Raw genomic sequence first — 24,901 nt, 5'->3', positions numbered from 1 at the left:
GTTGATGTTTACAGATGCTAAAGACCAGTCATGAGCAGGGTTTCATGTTTCAGTTGTGGCATTGTTAGATATCAAGACAAACTGCAGTCAAGGCCATACTGTCCTTAATATGCGCTTCTTCTGAAGTGTGTGATTGATGCAGCAGATGGCAGTGATCCACAGTCTCTCTTTGGCTGGGTTCTCCCACGTCCTGGACAGGCTGTTTAGGCCAGAATGAACAGCCCCATAGTCAACAACGGTCAAAAATGTTTGCTGGTGGCAAGAATGCAGTTCCTCCACTGATTTAAAATTGACTCATAGGGCTGTTTTTAACAATGAACTGGCTAAGATTCACCTGACACTTATACAATTGCTCTGGAACTTGTGCTCCAGTGACTGGAAGATATACAATAACTATAGTCTATATTCCTCAAACCAAACTCTAGTCTGGAACCCATGGTCTCGGCAACAGAGCCGAGTGACTGATCTTTTCACACAGCCAGAAGAAAGCTGAAGATGGTTCTGGGTCCTGAGGGTGGCAGGTTCACCTCACATCTCCTGGGTTGGGCTTTGATTCATTGAGATACAAAGGTTTCCTCAGACCAACCAAAAACATGCAGTTAGGCTAGGCTAGGTAGTGTGAAAGTTTATGGGTGCCCTACTATGGACTGGTATCCCATCCAGGGTGTACCTGCCTCCCCCCGCCCAACCCCCCCTCTATGACCTTGACCAGGAGAAGCATTTGGAAGATGGAATCACTTCTGCAGGAAATGTAACTACAGCAAACAGCTTTAATTGTGTCTTTGCACGATGTCAACTTTCTCCTGGAGCCAGACTGCTCAGTTACATAATGTCCCACCATGGATGCAGGGAATGGTTACTAACTGAAGCTTGGTGTCCTTGTTGCGATATCATTCACGCTGGAGTGTTTCATTTGTCTCAATGAGTGATGTTTTTAAGTAGCTAAATAAACGAATCAAGCTTAGTTAATAAATGAAGCCTGTCCCACAACAGAACCATCTGGCTTAGAGAAGAAGAAAGCGCAGTTGAGATTGGCTCTAGTGCACGTCTCTCACTGAGTAGGCGGGCTAAAGACGCAAAAGGCAAGATTGGTTTTTCTTTTTTATTCACATGCAAAATCTACAGGGAAGGAGGTGTCGTTGCATTGCCTTTTTTCCACTGATGTCTGGCAAGAGGCTTAGAAAGAGCCGTCAAGGTCTTGTTATAGTGGAGAAGCAAAAATGGATGTAGGCGGCATGTTCAGACGTGCGAAGCAAGTGCCGTTTTTATTAAGAGATACGTTATCGCCGCCGCGCTAATAACTTTTTATTTCCTTTTGGATCACATATAACGAACAGGACACCGTATTAAAAAGGTACGGCATAACACCAATTTGACATTACGTGTTTTTGGGGGGTCTCAAAAGCCCCGTGAAGAAGACGCTGTCACAAGCAAATTCTTAACCAGGAACCTAATAACAGCGGAACTTAGTGTATAAATTGCATGCAGCATTACGTGTATGTACATATGTAAGTTGTATGACGGTGGAAAAATCTTTTAATTAGCTTTGATTTTTAAGCCATGTCAGCGGTAGTAGTAGCCTAAGTTTCTGTTTAACAATCATATGACATTTTAGGCGCTTTGTGTGTTTAATGAGTTGAGCTCTTCAATGACTATCCCATGTGACTATTCAGTTAACAAATTGCTTGGTCTTCTCAGTTTGATTTTTATTTTGGTACGTGTTTAGCAGTATAGCAAACTATGCTGCGCTATGGAGAGATCCTCGCGTAAACTGCATCTATCAAATCTTTACTTTACTTTTAAGGCTTTTCATAACACCACGTTGTTAGTTTTCGTGAAGACGATTTTTTGCGACGTGATACAGCTACACCTCATTAACAGTGGTTCGTATTTACATATAAGGATTTGTGTTTAGCTTTATAATTATTATTTCAGAAACAGGGGGTCTCCGACGTCTGAGATATACCTGTAGGGTGCTGTGTAATTTTCTGCAACCTGGATGCCAGATTGACCGGCCAGGAATTATGAAGCGGCTCTCTCTCCTTTCTTTCGTACCTGCTAAAGCTGTTTGAAAGGCAGGCCGATCCGGTGCTGTACGTAGCATTTGCTGGTACTGTAATAACTCACCGCTTATTTACCCGATGCTTGTCTTCGTTGATGACTCATTGGAAGGTGGATGAAGATAAAAAGGAAACGACTTCTAACAACACCAAAGGCACAAAATCGACGGGATGATAGTGTTTGGAAAACAACATTCGTCCTTCGAAATGTGGGCGCCGTTATTTTTATAATACTATTATTAATAATAAGTGGAGAAATACTCAGTTGCGGTCAAAACAAACCGAATGGTCACCACTTCATCTAATCGTAACAAGACGTAAATATTTCCGTTTAAGCGATGACTTTTGCTGAGAACACGTTTACAAAAGTTTTAGACCTTTAAAAAATAATTACGAAAACTCTATTCTTGAACTTAAAGTTTTACATTGCCCGTTGTTTAGTTACCTGCGGTCAGACGCATGCATTACTACAAGATATTCCCAATTTGGATATAGGCTAATATCTGTACAAATCTAATGTGTCAAGCATGTTTTGGAAATAATTAATCTTAATTTAACCTTTTTAAGTAAATAGCCTCCCACGGCAGGATAATGTCAGAATTTATATGGTTAGTATACATTTTGTATCGAGACTATTTCCTGTAGCGCATAGTGCAGGCAAGCCTGTACGTGTTTATGCCCGCATCATCGCCAGTGTAACTGATGTTAAATCTCTTAAAGAAAAAGACGAGTGGATTGACATCTTATGAGACGAAAGCACCAATACTAATGAGTTACTTCAAACATCCCTAATTGACTTTCTGGCCCATCCACAGCTGATGGGATATTATTATTGTTGTTGTTGTTGTTGTTGTTGTTGGTGAAAGGTGGAGAATTCTCAAAGTAGTTTACACATCTTTGTAAAATAGGTTATCATTCCATCTTCTTTCATGCCGTGTACTTCCAGGGAAATTAAGCAACAGATAGGACAAATAAATTGCATCATTGTGCAACTGCAGGAGTAAAATGGCTGTGAGACATTAAGTGTTCTGGCCTGCATGAACAAAATATCTCTTGACAAGATATCTGATATCTCTTAATTATAATTACAAAGTTGATATTGCCCACTGTGTAGGTCTCAAGGTTTATAATCTGATGAAGTGATTGGAGAGGGTGACAACTACTTATAAGGTCATTTGAATGATTAATATGACACCCCTGCTTTGCATCGACTTGCAGGAGTGGTTCACAGGCCTACTGATCTCCACAGTCATTCCAAGCCGGACCTTTAAGTTTATATTTGTAACCTTAATATTGTGACATTTTTTAAAAACAGTTTTTGGCTGCACTTTCACAAACTCATGGCTACCTGAAACAGAGGTACAGACAATTGGTACATTTGGAAACCATTTTTAGGTTTTGAGTAATATTAAATACCCTTGAGGACTGGCCAGACACATAATTAACCATTACTGTAACTCTTAAAAATAACATTACAAGACTATTAACTCCTTCATACTGTACTTCTCACATCTCCAGGCCTGATTAATAGATTGCTGATTAGCAGGATTCCAACAGGCTTTTCAGGATCTGATAAGGATGGTCGATAGAGAGGAACATCTGGCCGTTTCATTTATACAGTTCTGCTTTACCATTCAGGCCTCTCATTTAACACAAAGGCCAACATCGTTTCACAGAATCACCAGGCGATTTTTAGTGGAAGTTCAAAGAGTGTTCTACACAGGGATCGACAGGTGATGTTGCAAACCATTAACTGGACCAGTGGTTCCGCCAGTTCACATCTCAGGAGGCTGCAGTAAGCAGTTTTAATTTCTTAAGTGAATATCCATTCGCATAACTTGCTCATTATCACAGAACCAAATCTAAATAGTGTACAAAGCTTAAAAGTACAGATGTTTTGGGTTTTTTTTGGCGATATAGGGTGATTGTCACTTAAGTCATTCCTCCACCAGTGCAAATGTGTAACAGTCACTCTAGATTTAGTTGCACATTTATGTAATTACCTCAATAATTATATGACCCCAGAAAGGAAGAGTACTCCAGACTTCCTGTAAATACTTCTTATCTTTGGCGGGGAATAGAAGAGACTCGTCCCAGTGACGTTTCCCCAGAAACAGTCCCAGCAACCCACAAACAGTGACTACGTACAGTGGGCTCTGATTTACAGCTTCATAATTTTTTTATAATTTTAGCAGAAGCACGCAGCACAGCAAGGGTTGATGTTAGGGTTAGGGTTGTACTTAAGGAATTATGGGCAAACGTTATGGTTACCTGGCTTTCATTGATGGGATTGTTGGTTTTGGGTTGATCTTTTGTCTTATCCGCGTTTATTGCAATTCTTCACCAGTGACAGAAAGATTTGAGTAGCTTATTGACAGCACATGTTTCCACAATCCGTGGCAGTGAGGGATTAATGCTTCGAGACAATACCTATTGCAACCTGAAACACATCTCACTGAATCACTGGCGCTCTTTTGAGTCTCTTTATTGATATTTTTCTGTCATACTTGGATATCCAACCTTTATTATGAGTGCCTTCTTGAATGCATTCAGATCAGGGTGAACTATTTTTTCACAAGCCCAAGATTAAACGCTATTACAAGTCTTAGGATAATAGCATTAATCACCTTTGCTAATTGCAGGTGTTTATTGTATCAGTGTATTAGTAATGACCGACATATTTGTAAACAAGCTTGCCGGAAGACATGGGGTCTGTTTCACAAAGCAGGATTTCTTGCTTAGCCAGATAACTTGCCAGATTTAAGGTGGTCTGGGCTAAATAGACCTTATTTTCATCAACTTACATTTAGCCCAGACTACCTTAAATCTGGCAAGTTATCTGGCTAAGCAAGTAATCCTGCTTTGTCAAACAGGCCCATCAATACGACCTTGAACTCTGTGACACTGCTTCATATTTGGGTATATATTGCAGGCGAAGGGAGAAGGGATGTGAATGACCCTAAATTTGAATGTGATTCTAGGTCTGTACTGTCCAATAGCTCAGTCGAATGTCCTTGCGTCAGAACATGTCAGTTCCGCAGCATGACACATTTTCTCCCCAGGACACAATAGCATTTTCATTTGTTCATTCAATACACACAAACTGAGGGGTGTGGACATAAAAAGTGCAATGAATGGGCTGTTTATGGCTATACATACATTTCACAATCACAAGCCTATTAATTAATACCACAAGTACGCATTCACTAAAATACTCATTCAGTTTAGGAAGATGATGCTTAAAACCTTAAAACCAAAATGGGCAGTATCTGTTTTTTTTTAGGAATAGCTGCTTAGTTACTGTTCTCTAGCCATTTGGACCCTGTTCTGGGGCCAAGACTATGCAAATACCCCATAAACCACATAATACAATATCTGCAGAACTAATCTCTCTCCTTATCAAATGGGCATATCCAAAAGCATCACAAACAGTAATACTGTTACATAAATGTCACTTTTGGGCCCTATTAAGGTATTAAATTACAATTATTCATTTTAACAACTTGATTCTTATCAGAGACCACTACAGTATGTGATTTATATACACGTGTGTGTGTGTGTGTGTGTGGAGCAGATTATATTTAATGTGTAGGGAATATATCTTGAGGGGAGAGGGCAATGTGGGGGGGGGGTTGCAGAAGCAGAGAGAATGTAAGTTGGGCTAGAGCCCAGCTTTTTCTATGTTGGGGTTTATTTGTGCATGTGTGTGTCTGTATGTATGAGTGTGTCTGTGTGTGCGTGACTTCCAGCTATGAACTGAGAAGGAGCAGCTTGGCCCGTCTACAGCTGCTTGTTCATGCTTTTAGTCAGCCAGCCTGATCAGCTAAAGCCGTGAGCCTGGTGTATTGTTGACGACGGAATTTACTTGTCTGCCTGGTCCATCAGAAGAACAACAGATCAGGCTGGATTTCCCAAGGCACCAGAGCTAACAAAACACACCATTTCCAAAGAGACAAATTCCACAATACAGTGCTAATATGTTTATATATATATATGTGTGTGTGTGTGTGTGTGTGTGTGTGTCTGTATGTGTGTGTATGTATATATATATATCTCCTTTCTACAACCAAGCCTTTTGGCTAAAATAAGGATCCTTAGATATACGTCAAAAATATGTGTATGTCAGTGGTTGTCATGGTAGCCTTTAAGAAAGAAATAGATGTAGCAGTTTGCAGATGAATAGATGCTGTTTTCAGGAAACAAAATGGGACCTTTTCGATATGAGGATAGTACATTTCCGTCCTACCGATCAGAAAGCCTGGCCACCCACGAGGGGCTGATCGTCGACATCCTGTCAGACTGATTTTGTCAGGGGAATGTCATCGCGCTTTGGCCTTAAAGGGCCGGGTGACCAACGGCCTTCATAAAACAAGGCATGCCTTGTGTATGAAAACAACCTGGACTTAATTCACACATCAAAGGAATGTTAAATTGATTGTTCTTTTAAAAATCATTCTTTTTTAATATTTGTGCACCCAAAACTTTCTGAAGGTTGGTCTTTGCATCTATAGAGCCCTGATCAGTACCAGTCGAACCCCATGTGGTACCTAGGTGAGCTTCATCGCCCTCGCCCACCGTCCTAGACAAAGATAAATCGGCTCGCTAAGTCGACAGGCAGTCCGCCTATGTCCCCAATGGGCTGACTGACAATTACCCTAATTTTCCCCTTTGTTTTGGGGGTGTTATCTGCCAAATGCTCCATTTACACTTTCAAGCCATGATCCCTGTTCCTGACTATGAGACACGTTAGCTTAGCCTAGCAGGCAATTGTTTAGGAAGCACTAAAATCATCTATGAATGATTCATCAGGGAGCTGAAATCTGACCAACATTTGTCTTCCTCGTGCAGGGAGTCCGGGACCAGGGAGTGTCTGCACCATGCAGCCGATCAACTTCCCAGACATCCCTCTGGACATCTACATGGTCATCTTTGGGACGGGCATCTTCGTCTTCATCCTGAGCCTCATCTTCTGCTGCTACTTCATAGGGTAATGGCTGAACTGGGGTGGAGTGACAACGGGCCTGTTTGAATACACCAGTTAGCAAATTAAGGAGCATACCAGAAAGTTTATTCTGTCACAAGACTCCTACATACATCTTGTTTAGCAAAATTTAATTGCATCCAATTCCCAGTGTCTCCTGCTTCACCTTATTTTTGCGTCCTGCTGTCTTAGAAATATTGAACCTGAAAGCGACCTGCTGCTCTGCGTAGCATATTTGTTTAAAAATATAGAGTGGTCTCTTAATTTTTACTGCGGCTGTATATGTATATGTGTGTGTGCGTGTCTATATATATAGCTGTCTGTAATGTAAAAAGTAAAAAAAATAAAAAATACGGACCAGCTCACCTTTGGTTTGTAATCCTCCTTGCTAGAAAAAGAAACAATCTTACAGCAAATTTGTATGACAAAGAAATTTACTGACTGTGCTACAGCCTAAATGCTGGTCATAAAAATGTGAATGGAATGCCTAAATTATTACCTTTCTCGTAAATGCCACTTTAAGGGAGTACTTTACCAAAGGGGTAAATCAGGGCCATCTTGGGACTTAAATATTACTGTACAGTATTAATTTACTCATACCAAATCTATATGGGGGGAAAATAAGATCATTCTCTCTTCCACAATGAAGCCCTGTAACGTGACCATGCCTAAATAAAGGCAAAGCTTCCTTCAGACCGAAAGAAGCACAGTCTTAACTTGTTATTTTTAAAGGGGCGGTTCTGGATTGTTTGCTGATTTGGAGTCAGTTTAATGTCTTTAAGGGTTTAATAGAAATTTAATATCTCTGCTTTTTCTTGTTCTGCTCAACTCGTCTTGCTCCCATGAGGGTGTGTTGCACTTTTCCCAGCCTAGGAATCCTTAACTTTGTGTTCCCACCATCACCCTAAAGGTGCACACACACACACACACACACACACACACACACACAGTTTTCAGCCCTGTACCACAGTTGACACTGGCTAGTCCTGGATCAACAATTAAGCTTCTTTATGGATGTCTGCTGTTCAGCCAAACCTGACCCTTCCCTCCCCCAATACCCACCAGCAACCCCAGCCTGAAAGGTCAGTAATCACACGGCAAATTGTGTGCCACACTGGACGCCACATTCCCAGGGAGTCTGGCAAAAAGTTCCTGACCGTGTGTGAGGAGAGTGATTCCAGGAATCTGCAGGCTGAGCTCCACATGCCTAAGCAGGTCTGGATACCCAACAGGGTCACTCCGAACCAGGGCATCAGTTACCCGAATTTCCTTTTATTCGCTGGGGCAGCATTCTCTGCCCCCTAGTTCAGGCAGAATCGCCCCGTCTCTGAAGACGTTTGGATGACGTGCATCTTCTTACTCTTGAACATCTGGTAAAGGTGTAGAAGATGCATATGTCGGGCCGTGCGGAGGCACTTCCATCTGCCTAACGGTCAGCTCTTCCCAACAATGAACTCCCTGATGAGCCCTGGATACCATTGTCTGAGGACAGGAATTGTAGCTAAAGCAGGAAATCTGACAGCAGGAAACCCCCCTCCCCAAATCACGGTGACAGACGTCACTGGAAAGGTCGGGGGGGATATCAGTGTCCTGTCACTGCCCCAGTGTCACAGGACTACATTTCATCCGTCTGGCAAAAAAAAAATAGTTTGCAGTTGTTCAAGGAAAAACCATTCATGTGAACAAAAGGCAGTTAGCAGGCTTTGATCTTTAGATTACCAAAGTTCAGTGCTCGATTGCTGAGTAGAAGGCAGAGGGAGCAGGATTTGGGACCAGCCAGATAGCTACATATACGGAGCCGGCTTGAATATTGTTTAGAGGCGTATGAACAGCAGATGACTGAGAGATGTTGTTTGGGCTGGCTTTCCTTTAACAAAAATCAGTGCTTGCAGTCAGTTTCGCTGGCCTACTATCTCTAATTTCTCCCACAGTTTTTTTTTTTAAAGGAAACATTTTGTTTACATTTACGGGAACCCTTAGAGGTTCTCTCACTCACAAGGGCTGGATTTTTTTTCTTGCATGATCATATCACAAGTCTGTTACCCAGGAATGAAAAACAGATCATCTTTTCTTGAGATAGAGGACTTTAAAACTATTTAGTTGTCATCCTATGACATGTATTAAACTCTTTATAAAGTATTTGGTCAGTGTAAAACATGGGTGGCCAATCTTATCCGCAAAGGGCCGGTGTGTAGGCAGGTTTTTGGGATAACCTGTAGGTCAGCTGTTCAAACCCAGGTGTGAGGACTCTTCAGCCAATCAGTCCTCTAATTAGTAATCTAATTGGGGAGTTGCAGTGAAAACCGGCATACACACCAGCCCTTTGCGCATGAGATTGGCCACCCCTGGTGTAAAGGATTCCTTATCTAGTCTGTCATTAACAGGTCAGCGTAAAATCAACAGTCTGACATTTCTGTGACAGAGGTTTTAATGCCATGTTCATATTTGTGCTCTTAAGCTATATATTTGCGGAAATAGGCCTATATCTTAAATCATCCACGAGTATTGTTGCTTTCCGTGTAATCACGACGACACCAGCTGAAATAAAAGTTGCGCAAGGTTTTAATCGTCCGTGACGGCTAATTGCCGTCACTAAGGCTGAGCAGGTCTAGACATCGTTCGTCAGCGTTCTTATTCATTTTTGCCATGTCGATCTCATCCAGTTTAATATTATGACTAATCCTATTATTAATACAATCAATAGTTAACAGCCAGCTAATCACGTGTAAATATTAGCTGAGAAAATAACAGGTGTCACAACAGCATGCAAACAATGACATACGTACACTCGGAGGTGTTCGTGCCAGAGCTACAGAATATGGATCATAAATGTATATATAGGAACGATATTACATAAAAAGTGGTTTTAGCTGGCGTAAGGCACTGGGTCTTCGGAGCACATGGCAGACTTTGGTGGCGCCCTTTAAGTGCTTCCTAATTCAGACAATTAGGGACGGATCTTTATCGCTTGCCTTTGTCCGCCGGGATATTTATGGCTTTCTGAAACGAAACAAGGTCCTATTCTTTTTTTTTCTTTCTTTCTAAATCAGGCACACAAAGTGATTTATTTTCTTGGCAAATGTCATTTTAGAAGCCCTGTGATAAACGGAGACTTATCATCTGATTCTTCCACTTACGACGGCGTATGTTACATCCAGGTGCAAATTTACCAGTGAGTAATTGCGCTGCAGAAACTAATACAACAAAGGAATCGCACCCGTAACACGGGATAAATAAAGTCCGGGGCACAGAATTGTTCCCTGGGCTCCTTTCACAGAACGTCGTTGACAAAAAAAAAACGGGAAACCCGTGAACCGGTGCTGATGGTTGACGGTGGGGACAGATTTCCGGGAATGCGGACAACAACCTCTCCCACCCTCCTCGGATAACTGGTATTCCCGGATGATTCATGGAGCCACGGGCACGTCTGCAGTTGCTTTTCCTCTGCAGCTGCCGCGGGCCTGCAGTCCTTTGGCCTGACGCGGCGGGTGTGGGAAGCACCATTGTGCGGATCCCTGCTTTGCCCATCTGCCTCCACATGTTGTACACCTAAAAAAAACCCGAAATATGTCAAGTTCCAAGGCTTCGGCTGTTCGACTACATAAATGCAAGCTCATGCGCAAAATAAACAAATTAAGCAAATTTTAAAAACCCATTATATAACGCCTGGTTTTGTTTTGGTACGAACGACACGTCATCAGATTAATTTGGCAAACTGTGAAAGAGGGGTGGATCTGACCTTCGCATTACACAGACAATCTGGATACTAGCAGCGTTTGCAATATTTCACCGAGACAGAGGATGGTTAAGATGACGCACGAGTTAATGAATTGTGATGCATCATTCAACTTAAATAGGGATTATATTTGTTCATGATTGGTATTTCAGTAGTAACTGAGTTACTACTAAGTATTTGTGTCCCCTCAAGTGAAGTGTTACCATAAATTCAGTCCTTGCAGCAGTGGCGTAGGCAGAAATTGTATTTTGGGCGGGCCATTGAAAAAGTGAGCGGGCCTATATTTTTTCCTAGAAAAAATATTACTTAAATAATAATTAAACCTTAGAGAGTAGAAAAAATAATAGACAAACAAACTGCAAAAACACACCTTTATTTTGCAATATTCGGCAAAGGCAATAACAAAACACCGTCTAACCATCATGTTCAACAGTGCTCAATAAAGGCTGGACAAACCACCAGCATAGACATAGTCTATATATTTTTTAATACATTTGAATAATAAAAATAAACTAAAAATGTATTTTGATCAAACTTGCCTGGGTGGGCCAGGGAGTAATGTGGACGGGCCAGTGCTGCCCTGGCCCATTACTGGCTACGCGCCTGCCTTGCAGTGTTTGTATTTCATTAGACACTCCTGATTTCAAAATCGTTCAGAATGGAGATGGGCTGATTTCCTAAGGATCTGAATGGGGATTGGCTGATTTCTTAAGGATCTGAATGGGGATTGGCTGGCTGCCAGGATCTGCCTTCACATCCCCTCCTACTGAGTACCTTGCATCAGTCTGATTGTTGCCTTCTTGTCTCATTTCCTCCACAGCAAACTTAGGCACCAGGCTCAGAGTGAGAGATTCGGATACAAGGAGGTAAGGTCCTCGCACCCCAACATCCATCACTGGGTGGGGCTTCTTAGAGGATATCAGTAAGAATATAACAGGCCTTCCATCCAAACCAGTGAACTATTCACTCTGTGGTGCATGCAGCTGTATTATGCAGTAGTGCATTGGTGCAAATGCAATGTACCTTATTGCATGTATAAATGACAGGTGTGATTTCACCATATTGCAGCTGGAGTTCATAACATTAGATGGCCCTTACATTCATGGGCCAGTTAAGTATTGCATAGTAGTATTCTGAACCTGTGGCAGCTTACCAGCTAACAATAAGACGGACTTAACAGGACAACTTCAACTGTGGCCCTGACTTATTTCCATTGATGTTAATGTCTTATAGGTTGTATTCAAGGGAGATACTAAGAAATTAAATCTACATGGGGTAAGACCCAGCCGGTTGCTCTGCTCTTTTTTAACTTGCAGATGTTTAAAATGTTTATCCATGTTCTTTGATAGCTGTGTGCTAAATGTCATACACGCATAAACACAGGATTAAAGTAACAGGGGGGTGAGATCTATGCACCCCCCGTGCTCACCCTTTCATGCCTCTGTGATGTCACTGCAGCAGACGTGTGCCGTTTGTCTGGAGGACTTCAGACTAAAAGAAGAGTTGGGGGTGTTGCCATGCCAACATGCCTTCCACAGGAAGTGAGTAGTGTGAACCGTAACCCGAAATGTGAGTGTAGGCTGAAATCCCACGCAAAGTGAGGTCCATGTAGAACGTGCAGCCCAAGTTGTGCCTGAAAGAAAGAAAGAAATTAAACAGGTGCAAGACTGCCTTGTGTGGTGTTATGTCTCAGTGGGAAGTGGTAGCTCGCTAACCAGGCACATACCTGCATAACCTAACCCCCCTCAATGAAAAACCACCACAGATTTCTGTAGCAGTGTCTTCTGTGCTCTGTGTTGTCTTTTCACTTATGCACTTTTTTTCTGCGCGCTGCGGCGATACCAGAATTGTCCATTTCAATAAAGTATATCTTTCATCCATTTGTCTATCTTATCCTCCTGTTTTTCTGTCTATCTATCTATCTATCCACGCGTCTGTCCACCTACCCGTCGGTGCAGCTGTACCAGCTCGCCAAACAAACAAATCATGCCAGTAACCCTAACCCTCCATGCCCACAGCTTTTAGCTTTGAGGAAACTGAAAGCAATCTGTTGTCTGTCAGATATCTCTGAAGGCAACCGCAAGCGGCCCCCAGCTCACGCAGGGGAGGGGCCAAATGCAGCCTAGATGTTAGCTCAGACATGAGAATGCTGCATAGGTGTTCATGCAACCATAGGTCCTCTGCATTAAGGGCAGCGCACACTACTCACTACAGCCCTCTGCATTAAGGGCAGCGCACACTACTCCCTACAGCCCTCTGCATTAAGGGCAGCGCACACTACTCACTACAGCCCTCTGCATTAAGGGCAGCGCACACTACTCACTACAGCCCTCTGCATTAAGGGCAGCGCACACTACTCACTACAGCCCTCTGCATTAAGGGCAGCGCACACTACTCCCTACAGCCCTCTGCATTACGGGCAGCGCACACTACTCACTACAGCCCTCTGCATTACGGGCAGCGCACACTACTCACTACAGCCCTCTGCATTAAGGGCAGCGCACACTACTCACTACAGCCCTCTGCATTAAGGGCAGCGCACACTACTCACTACAGCCCTCTGCATTAAGGGCAGCGCACACTACTCACTACAGCCCTCTGCATTAAGGGCAGCGCACACTACTCACTACAGCCCTCTGCATTAAGGGCAACGCACACTACTCCCTACAGCCCTCTGCATTAAGGGCAGCGCACACTACTCACTACAGCCCTCTGCATTAAGGGCAGCGCACACTACTCACTACAGCCCTCTGCATTAAGGGCAGCGCACACTACTCCCTACAGCCCTCTGCATTAAGGGCAGCGCACACTACTCCCTACAGCCCTCTGCATTAAGGGCAGCGCACACTACTCCCTACAGCCCTCTGCATTAAGGGCAGCGCACACTACTCACTACAGCCCTCTGCATTAAGGGCAGCGCACACTACTCCCTACAGCCCTCTGCATTAAGGGCAGCGCACACTACTCACTACAGCCCTCTGCATTAAGGGCAGCGCACACTACTCCCTACAGCCCTCTGCATTAAGGGCAGCGCACACTACTCCCTACAGCCCTCTGCATTAAGGGCAGCGCACACTACTCACTACAGCCTGCTGCTGCTGCAACACCACAACCTCCAGTCCTTCTGTGGTCCCTTAGAGGCACTGGGAAATGAATACAGGGAGCACTGGTACCTCCCCAGTGTAAAACCATGTGTTTTTATGATGCAGCATGAGGAACTGCAGACATTGGCTTTGAGTAAACTGAAGGAATCCCTTCTGCATGGCAGGGATGGGACGCCTTAGACCAATTAGTGGTGGAGCAGAGGTGAGGGGTGGGTTTCCTGGGAGCAACGCAGGCATTGGGCAGGGAATGTTTAGAGTTTCATAATAAAACCTGATTGGCTAGTCATTTCAGGATGACCTACAAACTTCTCCGCTGAACAATTAAAAGGGAAAATGGCATCACATGCATGCATCTGGAATGATTCTGTTTAAAATAGATGCAGCTGGATGTGTGTGTGTGGGGGGGGGGCGGTGGTTAAAAATAATCATTCTAAAGTTTTGAACGCGCTAGTCCGTGGTCATGTGTGCAGGGGTGGGTGTGCAGTGAGTGTGCACCATTGTGGCTGTGCCGTCTGCAGGTGCTCAGAATATTCCAGCACATACCCTCCTAGCAGTATTGCACATCACGATGTACCGGTGCATCCCCAGAACCTGGAACTTAAATTTCCAACCACCTACTTGTACTGTAGAACAGCTGAACAGAATGGATTCGTAATGCAAATTTACACAAGCTAATGCTAATTGCGCTAGCATTTAATGCTAACATGACGGTGATTCTGACAGACGTGCTAGTGGAAATTTGCACATTTTCACATAAATCATAATATACACCGTGTGATCAGTAAATAAGCATCTCTTTGGCATTACATCACCGTCGCTCACCAAACCTGGCAATGCCTTTATTGAGCCAACCCTTCTGCAGTGGAAAACCGAAGTCAGCTGGAACCACACTGTAACTAGTCTCTCTCTGCAGTGCAGCTCGGTTCCTGTAAGCCAGTGGAAATGTCCTTCATGTCTGAATGTGATGAAGCTACTTGCTGCAAGTCGTTTTGGTCCAGCCTCATGCCTGGACCCGGACCCTGAGGTCCACCTGCTGCTAGATAAGCTAAAGTACCAGGGAACCAAAGGCCAGCTTGCTCTGTGTATGCAAACCTCCGCTCAGCACAGCAGGCACTGAGGCGCAGTTTCCCTCCTCAGGTCGGCCAAGTCCTTTGCAGGGTAATCCATGTGCTGGCGCTGATCGCAGATCAGTTCCCTGATGATCTGGCCTTTGAATAATGTGTCAAGAATTGATCTTGCAGGGGCATAACCCCAGAGTGTGACAGAGCCCTCCTGACCTCCACCTTCCTGTTCATGTGTGTGCGTGTGTGCAAACCTACACCCAGGTGTCTCGTGAAGTGGCTGGAGGTGCGCTGTGTCTGCCCCATGTGCAACAAGCCGATCACTGGGCCACACGAGCAGCGTCACAGCCTGGGGACCTTGCTGGACGAGCTGGTATGAGAGGCCTTACTCCACCGATCACCTGGGACGGTCCCGGGCAGGACTACCAAAGAAAAGACAGCAAAACGGAGATGTCTCCCTACTTAACCCTCCTGAACTATAAAGCCATCCTCCTAACCCTACCTATATAGACCTACTCATTAAAGGAAGAGCTGGGATGGATGCAACAGAGCTACAGGTTGGGTTCTCAGGCATCTCTGCATGGTTTCTAGCCAATGGATTAAAATCCTGATTTTGAGACTCCAGATTACATTTATATTGCTTGGGGTGGGGCAGTTCCCTCACGGCTGGATTGTTCCAGCAGGACACACATGTGCGCTGCACCGGACTGCAAAACAGCGTAAATCATGACATTTCTCTCTTCTGCCGAGAACCTTTTTCTACAGACTTTCAAAAGCAGGCTTTTCAAATGAGTGTTTGTTTTTTTTTTGAGCACCTTGTTTTGAAAGAGAATAGGAAATTGCACACATCCGTCAACCCATGGGAGATCGACCGTCATCAAAAAGCATAGTTACTGGCAGTTTCAAAAACGGAGTGCCACTGGTGGGTGCTCTGTGGGCAGTGACGGCTGCAGGGGTGTCGGGGTAGGAATTTAAAAAAACAGTCCTACAGAATTTACACTGTGTGGCTTGGTCTGACATTCCTGCTTGTGATGTACAACAAAACTTTGACATTCCTATCCAGAAATGTAATTTTACATCAATAAATGTTATGTATTAAAAAATACATTTAGAAAAAAAATATATAATGCTTTTGTAAATTTAAATAAACTGAATGTAGAATAAGGTGGTTTTTCAGTGATATAAAAGATAAGGATTCCTGCTGGTGATACATTTTATATAATTGCAATTCATAATTTCATGTAACACTCGTGCACAGATGTAATGGAAATACAATAACAGAAATACAAATCTTTTTCATTAACATAGTGATTACTGAACTTACGTTGCTGTAGTCTGTGCTTAAATAATAATCACAAAATCATTGCATACTGGATGAGCAAACATGATTCAGCTCTGGAGATAACGTTTGCATTTTTGAGAACAGAACACAGCACAATTCATATTCTCACATAGCATCTCACAGCACTTCACCTTTACCATGGGAAGTGGGCTGACTCGCAGCAGAATAAACAGTTTCATTCCCCGTTACCCACAAAAGGGGCTTTTATGTGTAATTAAGACTATACAGTGCAGTTCTCTATAGACTATACTGGATGAACTGCCTTAAATTGATACTTGCATATGACTTATTCATGTGTTCATGTCATGCCTTACATGCTGAACTAATGCAGACAGTTTCATTTATATAGCAGACATTTCAAAAGGTGGGGTCAGCCTTTCCCTGGAGTAACTGGGGTTAAGGGCCTTGCTGGAGGGCTCTATGGTGACATCACTCTGCTGAACAGGGATTTGGTCTTTCTGATCACAGGCACAGCAGTCAATTGATTACCAAACCCTATATCAGCGCACTACTATCCCCTGTCGAAGTGACTCAGAGCTCTTCTCCTTTGGTAGCCAAATAAATGGGTAACTAGGTCAATTAAGCATTTTAATAAGGCGAAAATGAATCTTAAATGGTTAATTAACTCAGGAGCTACATTTGTGTGGAAGCCCTTACTTTTAATGTCGGTCTATTAATTTCTAACCCGGCGTTTCCCGACCTCCTCCTCAGGGACCCTAAGACAGTACATGTTTTAGCTTCCTCCCAGCTCTCGGACCGGGTTGAGAAACACGGTTCTATCCGCTTCTCCGGGTCAGGGTTGCCCGGAGCAGAACAGGACACAAGGTCCGGGGTCGACTAAATGGGATGCCGGTCCACAGAAACTCAGGGATAATTCAGAGACATCAATTAGCCCTGCGTGTCTTTGGAAGAAAACGAGAGAACCCAAATGAAACGCCATTTAAACTCCACACACTGTATCAGAGCAAGAAAGTATAAATCGTATGCAGACATTGTATACTATTACCTATCTAACTGTAAACCGACTTCTGAGCTTCTTTTGTGGTTATGGGATTTTACATCACTCGACCTAAGCTGAGCATTATAAACCGTGACAACGGGACCTAGTTTTCACAATCGATCCACTAATTTTGCACCCTCAGTTATAAATACGTCCATTTGGAATTAACATTAAAATTTTTCTGACTTTCAGACAATATGTTTCAACAGTAATGCAATAATACAAATGCCTCTGGAAATTTCCATTAGTAGGACTATTCTAAAACGGCCCAGATTATTAACACCATCTCTGAAACGGCGTATGACAGGATTAAAATCATCTGACAGTACAAAATTCTATTTCTAATTCTATATCTTAACGAAATAGCAAAACGGGTTTCACATGTAAAACTCTGTGCTCTGTTCAGAGCCGCCGAACCTTAAAAGAAGCCGAAAGCAGGACCCCGGAACCTTCTAAAATGCGGGCTGTGATTGGCTGCTGCTGGAGGGGCAGGAAAGCCGCGGCTCTAGCTTATAGGCGGAACTTCCTGCAAAAACATTTAAAAGTATATATACATTAGATATGTATTACAAGATTGATCGAGATACTGGAAAGTTTTATAGAGCAGAAATTAATACATCAAGGTATTTTTGATAGTTTCAATTAGTATTTACCAAATATTGTACAATTTTCAAGATAACAGAAATCCAACCAATCATATATTCCCAGAATGCAATTGTCGGTGAATATAAATAAGGTTCAGAAAGTCATGTACAATTGCGCATATGGTTCATGATCATTATGCAACATTTAGTGTTTAATATGCAATAACGCCTGTTATAGGATATATAGTGTATCTTCACAAGTTATTAACAAGCATTTAGATACTAAAGAAAAACCAACCATGACAGAAAAACATGAACAGCAACCGTTTCTTTTAGGTTACAGGCGCTTGAAAATATGATCCTTCTAGTTCATAAAAATGATGAACGGGTTAATCACTGCGCGTCAGTGAGATGTGTCGCCTTATAATCCTTGTTACACAAAGGCACAACACCCTTCTGATTACTAGAGGGTCGCTTTTCGTGAACATAGATCGATTATATTGTTCAGTTGTAGTTAGTGATTTTTTTTCTAGTTGTCAATTTGTATGGATTAATAATAAGAGAAATAAATTACTTCCGTTTCCTTGTCTTCGGAACCATTTTAAATAATAGCCTAACTCACGGTTTGAATGTCCTATTGAAAGTTTAAGAAGCGAACAGTGCAAATATGGTTTTGTGAACGACACACCTCGGTGAGATGGGTCATGTTTGTAAATATCTGTATTAACTCACTGTGCATTTAGCATATAGTCAATTTTAACCAGGACAGCCCCCCCCACTTCATATTAGAAATCAGCTAAAGTGTGCTCCACAGTGCCCTCTGGTGGCAGTCATACACATCAATTCCAAACTGCGGGACGGATTCTAATGAAAGTGGTTTGTTTCAGGTTAATATGCCTTAATCTAGCATTAAGATCACTTTCTTTTGGGTGTCCATAACTGTTACACCAGTTCAAATATTAAAATTGATGGACAGCTAGTGTAATGACACTATGTTAAACATTACAAAATTCTGTTTACACTTGATTGTATAGAAATGGCTGAAGTTCCCCTGTAAATATTTAACACGCACAGGCAAAATGAACAGCAAATATTGAAAACCTTCAAACTACATTTGTATATCAAGTTGGATGATGCATTTCAGATGTGACTCATAATAAATGCCAAGAGCCAGTATGAATCACGTAGGTTCAGATACAGCACAGAAGAGCTGGTGGGAACGATGCTGCACATTAGATGGTCTGCTATAGATATAAATTTGAACTTGTTTAAACAAAAAGAATCTGCAACCTTTAAGGAAGTAATTCCCACTTTATTTCAAAATATTTAAACGTCATCCAATAAGACAAAAAATACGCAAACGGAAAGCAAATACAGCATGATCAGACAAGAAACAGATCAAAGCAGGGGTTATGAGGTTTAGGGAGTGATATTGTTTGGGAGTGTACTCTGGACAAAGATGCAGAGCGATGGTTCAGAGCTGCCCACAATCTGCAATCACGATCTTGGCAGTGCATTTTCCACTGGACCTGCCGTAGGACTTCATTTTCCTCACGATATGGAATCCTTCCACGACATTCCCAAACACCACATGCTTGCCGTCCAACCTAGTGAAGAAATGTTCAACCACAGTTTGTTTTCTTGGCTTGGCAGTTTATTTCCCAGGTAACACTTGGCCATTATTTCAATTATTCTATCCTTTCCTTTAGAGGACGGGTGTCAAACTCCAGTAATGGGGGGCCGGAGCCCTGCACATTTTTGGGTTTCCCCTCATTTAACACACCTGATTCAACTCCTTGTACTAATTACCACACAGCTCTTGAGCTGAATCATTTGTGGTGGAACAGGGATAGAACTAAGCTACACAGGGCGCCGACCCCCCAGGACTGGAGTTTGACATCCCTGCTTTAGAGGATTAATGGGAAATGGAGTATAATTCTGGGGGAGAATGGGAGCCAATTCTTTTAGATAAATATGAAATTGGTTTGTGGGAGTTTGAGACACAAAAATACAATGAAAAATGATTAGTTCAGAGAAATAATCAGATTGTATAGGAGGTGGGTCCAAGCAACTAGAGGAGGCAGGACTAGGCACCTGATTGGTTGGTCCTACCTCCTCTAGTTGCATGGACCCACCTCTTCTATAACCTGATTGGCTATCTCTCTGAACTAATAATTTTTCGTTCTGCCCTCAGAGCATTGCGAAAGTAAAACTCCCATGAGCTATGAAATTGTTTAAAAACAATTTTAAAAATTGTTTTAAGACCTGTTACCAATTTGGAGTGCAGTCCTTAGTATTGTGCATAGTGTGAAGTGCTACCTCATTTAAAATTACAAGCAATAGAATTCAAACCCAAGTTATCAGGCACCACTGGATCAGTGTTACAGTTCCTCACCACTCAGTTTTTTCAGTGCAGATGAAGAACCGAGAGCCATTCGTGTTCTGGCCCACATTAGCCATGGAGAGTATGCCAGGGCCTTCGTGCTTCAACTGGAAGTTCTCGTCATCAAACTTGTGGCCATAGCTTTACTTGCCCCCAGTTCCATTATGGTTTGTGAAGTCACCGCCCTGTTGGTAAGGATGATTATAGCTAAAACAGGCATAAGTGATGCCAGACGCACAGCTTCTAGTGACTACCCAAACCAAAAACCTGCAACCCAACTTACTGACTGAAAACAGAACACAAACCCAAACAGACTCCAGGTAACATAAAAAGCCACATCTCACAAGCGTCCGTATCTCCTCCTTACCTGACACATGTAGTTAGGAATGACACAGTGGAAGGTGGATCCCTTGTATCCAAACCCCTTCTCTCCCGTGCACAAAGCCCTGAAATTCTCTGTTGGAATCCTAGAAATAATTCAAACAGGAGGAAAAATCTTTACAGAAGAGCTTTAACAAATTACATTGCATATAAAGTGCAAGACACCACGGAATCAATATGCAGTTGTGCAGTCCTACAAGCAAGAAAGACTATTAATAGCAGCATACATAAATGCAGAAAGATATTTGGCTTACCGGCTGTCTTTGGGACAACATCAGCTCTCAGCTGTAAAAAACAAAAAGGTTGTAAGGTCTTTGACCATTCAGACATTCTTAATAATTACTATTAAATTGTTACTCTGAATAGCATTTTACATCCCAGCTTACTCATGCACCGTACCTCTGCCTGTCATCAGCTGAATCACTGAGTACAGGTAATTACATATAACGCCAGGTTCACTTACGTACGTTAATGCTCTTTCATAAAACTAGATTTAACGTAATGGCCATAATTACTCTCTCCATAGGGGTAAGTAGTCGAATATTGTACCATGGGCAGTACAACTGGTTTTTTACAAAATAATCTGAATCATAATCAAGAATTGGCATTGCGCTATAACCGAGTAGTTAAATCATGGCAATTTTTTTTATAAATTTGGAGCATTTTGTTCAAGTGGCGCCACTTTGTTCGAAGCTCAACGAGGCTAAGATGGGCGCCTGGCGTCCCAATGCGCCCTGCAGATCCACCCGAATGTATGTGCTGTTGCAAACAATCGTCTTTTGACTTGTAGGCATTTAAAAGACATGCAGAAATTACACTCCAAGCAAAATAACTAATCCTTATATTTCTCAAATCTAATCCTCTTTAACTGCCACGCGTAGTTCAATTGATTTGGTTTAAGCTCAAGTACGCGAGCACGTACACGGGTGTCTTTAATTTAGCTAAAAAAATTAACTAGCAGGTTTTTGCACCTTATGGCGTAACCAGCGTAATACGGGTGCGCCCCGATCGGTACCGCGCCAGCGGCGTGTTTCTCGCCCCCGCACCTGTAACAAACTACGTCGTTCCTGTCAAAAAAGGGTCTGGCTGTTTTAGCGCAACCCCTCATGTGGCCGTGCAGCCTTAGAGAAGCGGGGTCGCATCCCAGTGCGGGTTTCCACCCCCATATATATATTTCGCAAAAAATATTTTAACATTTGCGTACACCCAAAACTATCTTGTCCAAAGAATGGCATTGAAAATGACGTCGGTTTTAATTGAATAACTTTGTGAAAAAGGTAGGTGGCCATTTGTAGGTCGCTCAACATCACCGAGGCCAGTTTCACTGTACGTTAGAAAACTGTAGTACTGACAGAAATCCATTTACTGCTGCAAAAGTGCACTATTCGTGTTTAATGCAGTCCACCTATAGTTCAAACCCAAACACGAAATGCAAAATAAAACCATTCAGTCCCCCAAGAACAGGAACTTGAAATCAATTTAATTTTGCAGGTGGGGATATAGGAATCCATACGTCACGGTTGCGCAGTGGTTTGCACTGTTACTTCGCAGATCTGCGACGACGTCCAAGGCTCCACTATGGCACAGTGTGTGCAGCCTGCATGTTCTCCCCGTGGGGTTTCCTTCTGGTACTACGGTCCCCTCAGCCCAAAATCACGCTGAGGTTAATTGGAGTTTTGCCCATAGGTGTGCATGTCTGAGTAAATGGCGCCTGCGATGGGATAACGCCCCATCCAAGGTTGTTCCCTGCCTTGTATCCGTAAGCTCCGATTTCAGAAAATGGATGAAGATAGAGAAATCGTATTTCGGCAGGTGTAAGTAATATAACTGTCGCGACAATAAATGCGAGGAGTAGCTGTACACATTTATTTATCAAACATCACTTACTGTACAGCTCAACAAATAATGTAAGTCTTCAAAGTAGTATAGTAACTAACTGCGTCAGATTCTTACCAGCAAGACAAACCTGCCGATATTTCTGCCGTCCACAGTGATGTCAAAAAAGACTTTTGGGTTAGTCATGTTGATGTGTATTGATACACCTGACGGGCGCTTACTTCACGTACGAATAAAGACCATCCAGGACGGAATTCAGCGACCTCGCAATGGATGACACGGGCTACAGGAATATATAAGGTGCAAGAAACCCCCCAAGATTGACGAGAACCAATAAAAAAGCTTAAGTTTTTGAGCGACATGGAAAGAACCAATTAGAAGCCGCAGGTCCACAAAATGTGTATATTTTTACTCTTTATAGAAAATCAGTTTCAGTTTCAGTTTTGTTTATTTGTCATATGCAAGTTAGCACAGGGTCAACATTGCAATGAAATGTGATTGACGAGAATAAACAAGTCTCTCAGCAATATATTACAGAGAAGTAACACAACGTTCTTACACATGAAATAAAGTGACAAGAGTGGTCAATGGTTTAAGGTGGCAGTCAAGTACCAGTATTGCACATAGTAAGAGTTTTTTACTTTTATTTTTTATAGTAATAAAGATAAAAATAAAGATAAAGTGCAAGGTGTACCTGAGACTGTATTTTATGGGAACAGTTCGTAAATGCATCCAATTAAGTGTGATGTGTGTGTTCAAGTGTTGTAGTTGAAGTGTCGAATGGCTTGATGGTAAAAACTATTTTTTAGTCTTGTAGTCTGAGCAGACAGACTCCTGTATCGTCTGCCAGACGGTAACAAGGAGAATAGCTGTTGTACTGGATGGCTGTGGTCCTTGATGATGCTGCGTGCTTTACGGAGGCACCGCTGGAGATAAATGTCCTGAATAGCAGAGAGACTGATGCCTGTGATGTACTCTGCTGCCTTCACCACTCTCTGTAGCGATTTCCGGCCGCTGGTAGAGCGACTCCCGTACCAGACTGTAATACAGCCTGTCAGCTAGCTCTCGATCGCACTCCTGTAGAAAATTGAGGTGATGTTGGCATTCACGCCGAACTTCCTCAGCCTCCTCAGGAAGTAGAGCTGCTGGTGAGCATTTCTGATTACAGTGTCTGTGTGAAGGGTCCAGGTGAGATCTTCGGTGATGTTAACTCCGAGGAATCTGAAGTTGCTGACTCTTTCGACCTTGACACCGTTGATGTGGATGGGCTGGTGTTCCCTGACTGGTCGTTTCCGGTAGTCCACTATCATTTCTCATGTTTTGTTGACATTAAGAGAGAGGTTATTATCCAGACACCAGTGGCCTGTACTACGAAGCGGGGTTACTGGCTTATCGGGGTAACTTGTCAGATTTAAGGTATACCACAGTTTAAATGGACTTCATATTCGCTCACTTACATTTTGCCCAGACTACCTTAAATCGAGCAAGTTACCCCGATAAGCCAGTAACCCTGCTCCGTAGTACAGGCCACAGTTGTACAATGCCATCACCTCCTCTCTATAGGCCGTCTCGTCGTTGTCCATAATGAGGCCTATGATGGCTGTGTCATCCACAAACTTGATGATGCTATTAGACCTGTGTTTAGTGACACAGTCGTGCGTGAACAGGGAATACAGGAGGGGACTAAACACACATCGTTGCGGCATTCCTGTGTTTAAGATGAGTGATGAGGAAGTGTGTTTACCAACTATCACCACCTGGGGCCTGTTTGTGAGGAAGTTGAGAATCCATCTGCACATGGATGGTCCCAGCCCAAGGTCGACAAGCTTCAAGGCAAGTTTTGAGGGGATGATGGTGTTGAATGCAGAGCTGTAATCGAAGAGCATTCTTGCATATGAATTCCCCTTTTCCAGGTGAGTGAGGGTGGTGTGCATTGCCAAGGCGACGGCATCCTCTGTGGCTCTATTTGTTCGATAGGCAAACTGCAGAGGGTCCAGCGTGCCAGGGAGGGAGGAGCAGATGTGACCTTTGACCAGCCGCTCAAGGCAATTCATGATGGTTGATGTCAGTGCAACAGGGCGGTAGTCATTCAGACAGGAGACCACTGGTTTCTTTGGGATGGGAATGATGGTGGATGTTTTGAAGGAAGTAGGGACCACCGACTGCCTCAGGGAGAGGTTAAAGATGCTGGTGAACACCCCTGCCAGCCGGTTGGCACACGCTCTGACGACCCAGCCTGGGATGCCGTCTGGTCCGGGAGCTTTATGAGGTTTACCTTTTTGAAAGACCATTTCACGTCTTCCGTTTTGAGCATGAGAGTATCAGTCACCCTCCCCTCTGAGGAAACAACACTGAATGCCCGAAACAGAAAATGCCGTAAGTCATCGGATTTCTGATATGATTTCTACGATTGGCACTGCGACGGGGTTGTAA

At 43.1% G+C, this 24,901-nt stretch overlaps 2 protein-coding genes, 1 long non-coding RNA gene and 1 other non-coding gene across 5 annotated transcripts; 2 read left to right on the top strand and 2 right to left on the bottom strand.

Moving 5' to 3' along the window:
- Positions 1–1,064: 1,064 nt before the first annotated feature.
- LOC111861177 (RING finger protein 122-like) lies at positions 1,065–16,245 on the top strand. 2 transcript variants are annotated; one of them, XM_023845556.2, is made up of 6 exons: positions 1,065–1,354; positions 6,909–7,047; positions 11,598–11,643; positions 12,011–12,052; positions 12,239–12,318; positions 15,207–16,245. In XM_023845556.2, exons 2-6 carry the CDS (start codon positions 6,938–6,940, stop codon positions 15,319–15,321), a joined length of 393 nt encoding a protein of 130 aa, XP_023701324.1. In that variant the 5' UTR covers positions 1,065–1,354; positions 6,909–6,937; the 3' UTR covers positions 15,322–16,245. The 2 variants fall into 2 exon arrangements, with proteins under 2 accessions (XP_023701324.1, XP_023701323.1); XM_023845555.2 differs by having other exon boundaries at positions 1,069–1,354; positions 12,236–12,318.
- LOC111861178 (uncharacterized) lies at positions 9,586–12,474 on the bottom strand. The gene is made up of 2 exons (XR_002842180.2): positions 12,207–12,474; positions 9,586–10,590 (listed from the first exon to the last, which is right to left on the bottom strand). It is a non-coding gene; the product is annotated as an uncharacterized lncRNA (long non-coding RNA).
- Positions 16,246–18,226: 1,981 nt separating the features above from the next.
- On the top strand, positions 18,227–18,330 carry LOC111861181 (small nucleolar RNA U13). Its single transcript, XR_002842181.2, has one exon. It is a non-coding gene; the product is annotated as a small nucleolar RNA U13 (small nucleolar RNA).
- Positions 18,331–19,159: 829 nt separating this feature from the next.
- Positions 19,160–22,761, bottom strand: ppiab (peptidylprolyl isomerase Ab (cyclophilin A)). Its single transcript, XM_023845548.2, is given in 5 exon segments — positions 19,160–19,475; positions 20,264–20,436; positions 20,619–20,707; positions 20,887–20,917; positions 22,586–22,761. Coding segments are annotated over 5 exon segments (495 nt in total). The 5' UTR covers positions 22,655–22,761; the 3' UTR covers positions 19,160–19,342.
- Positions 22,762–24,901: the final 2,140 nt, after the last annotated feature.

The sequence above is a fragment of the Paramormyrops kingsleyae genome, chromosome 7 (assembly GCF_048594095.1).
Source record: "Paramormyrops kingsleyae isolate MSU_618 chromosome 7, PKINGS_0.4, whole genome shotgun sequence".
In the NCBI taxonomy this organism is placed as follows: domain Eukaryota; kingdom Metazoa; phylum Chordata; class Actinopteri; order Osteoglossiformes; family Mormyridae; genus Paramormyrops; species Paramormyrops kingsleyae.
Note: the sequence above shows the minus strand (reverse complement) of the source record. Positions and strands in the feature narration are given on the sequence as shown.

What these genes read in the sequence shown, in the direction of transcription:
- LOC111861177 (XM_023845555.2), top strand. Translation starts at nt 6,938, where the DNA reads ATGCAGCCGATCAACTTCCCAGACATCCCTCTGGACATCTACATGGTC. An exon ending in AGAGATTCGGATACAAGGAG is followed by an intron (nt 11,644 to 12,010) that starts GTAAGGTCCTCG and finishes AATGTCTTATAG; the next exon opens with GTTGTATTCAAGGGAGATAC. An exon ending in AGAAATTAAATCTACATGGG is followed by an intron (nt 12,053 to 12,235) that starts GTAAGACCCAGC and finishes ATGTCACTGCAG; the next exon opens with CAGACGTGTGCCGTTTGTCT.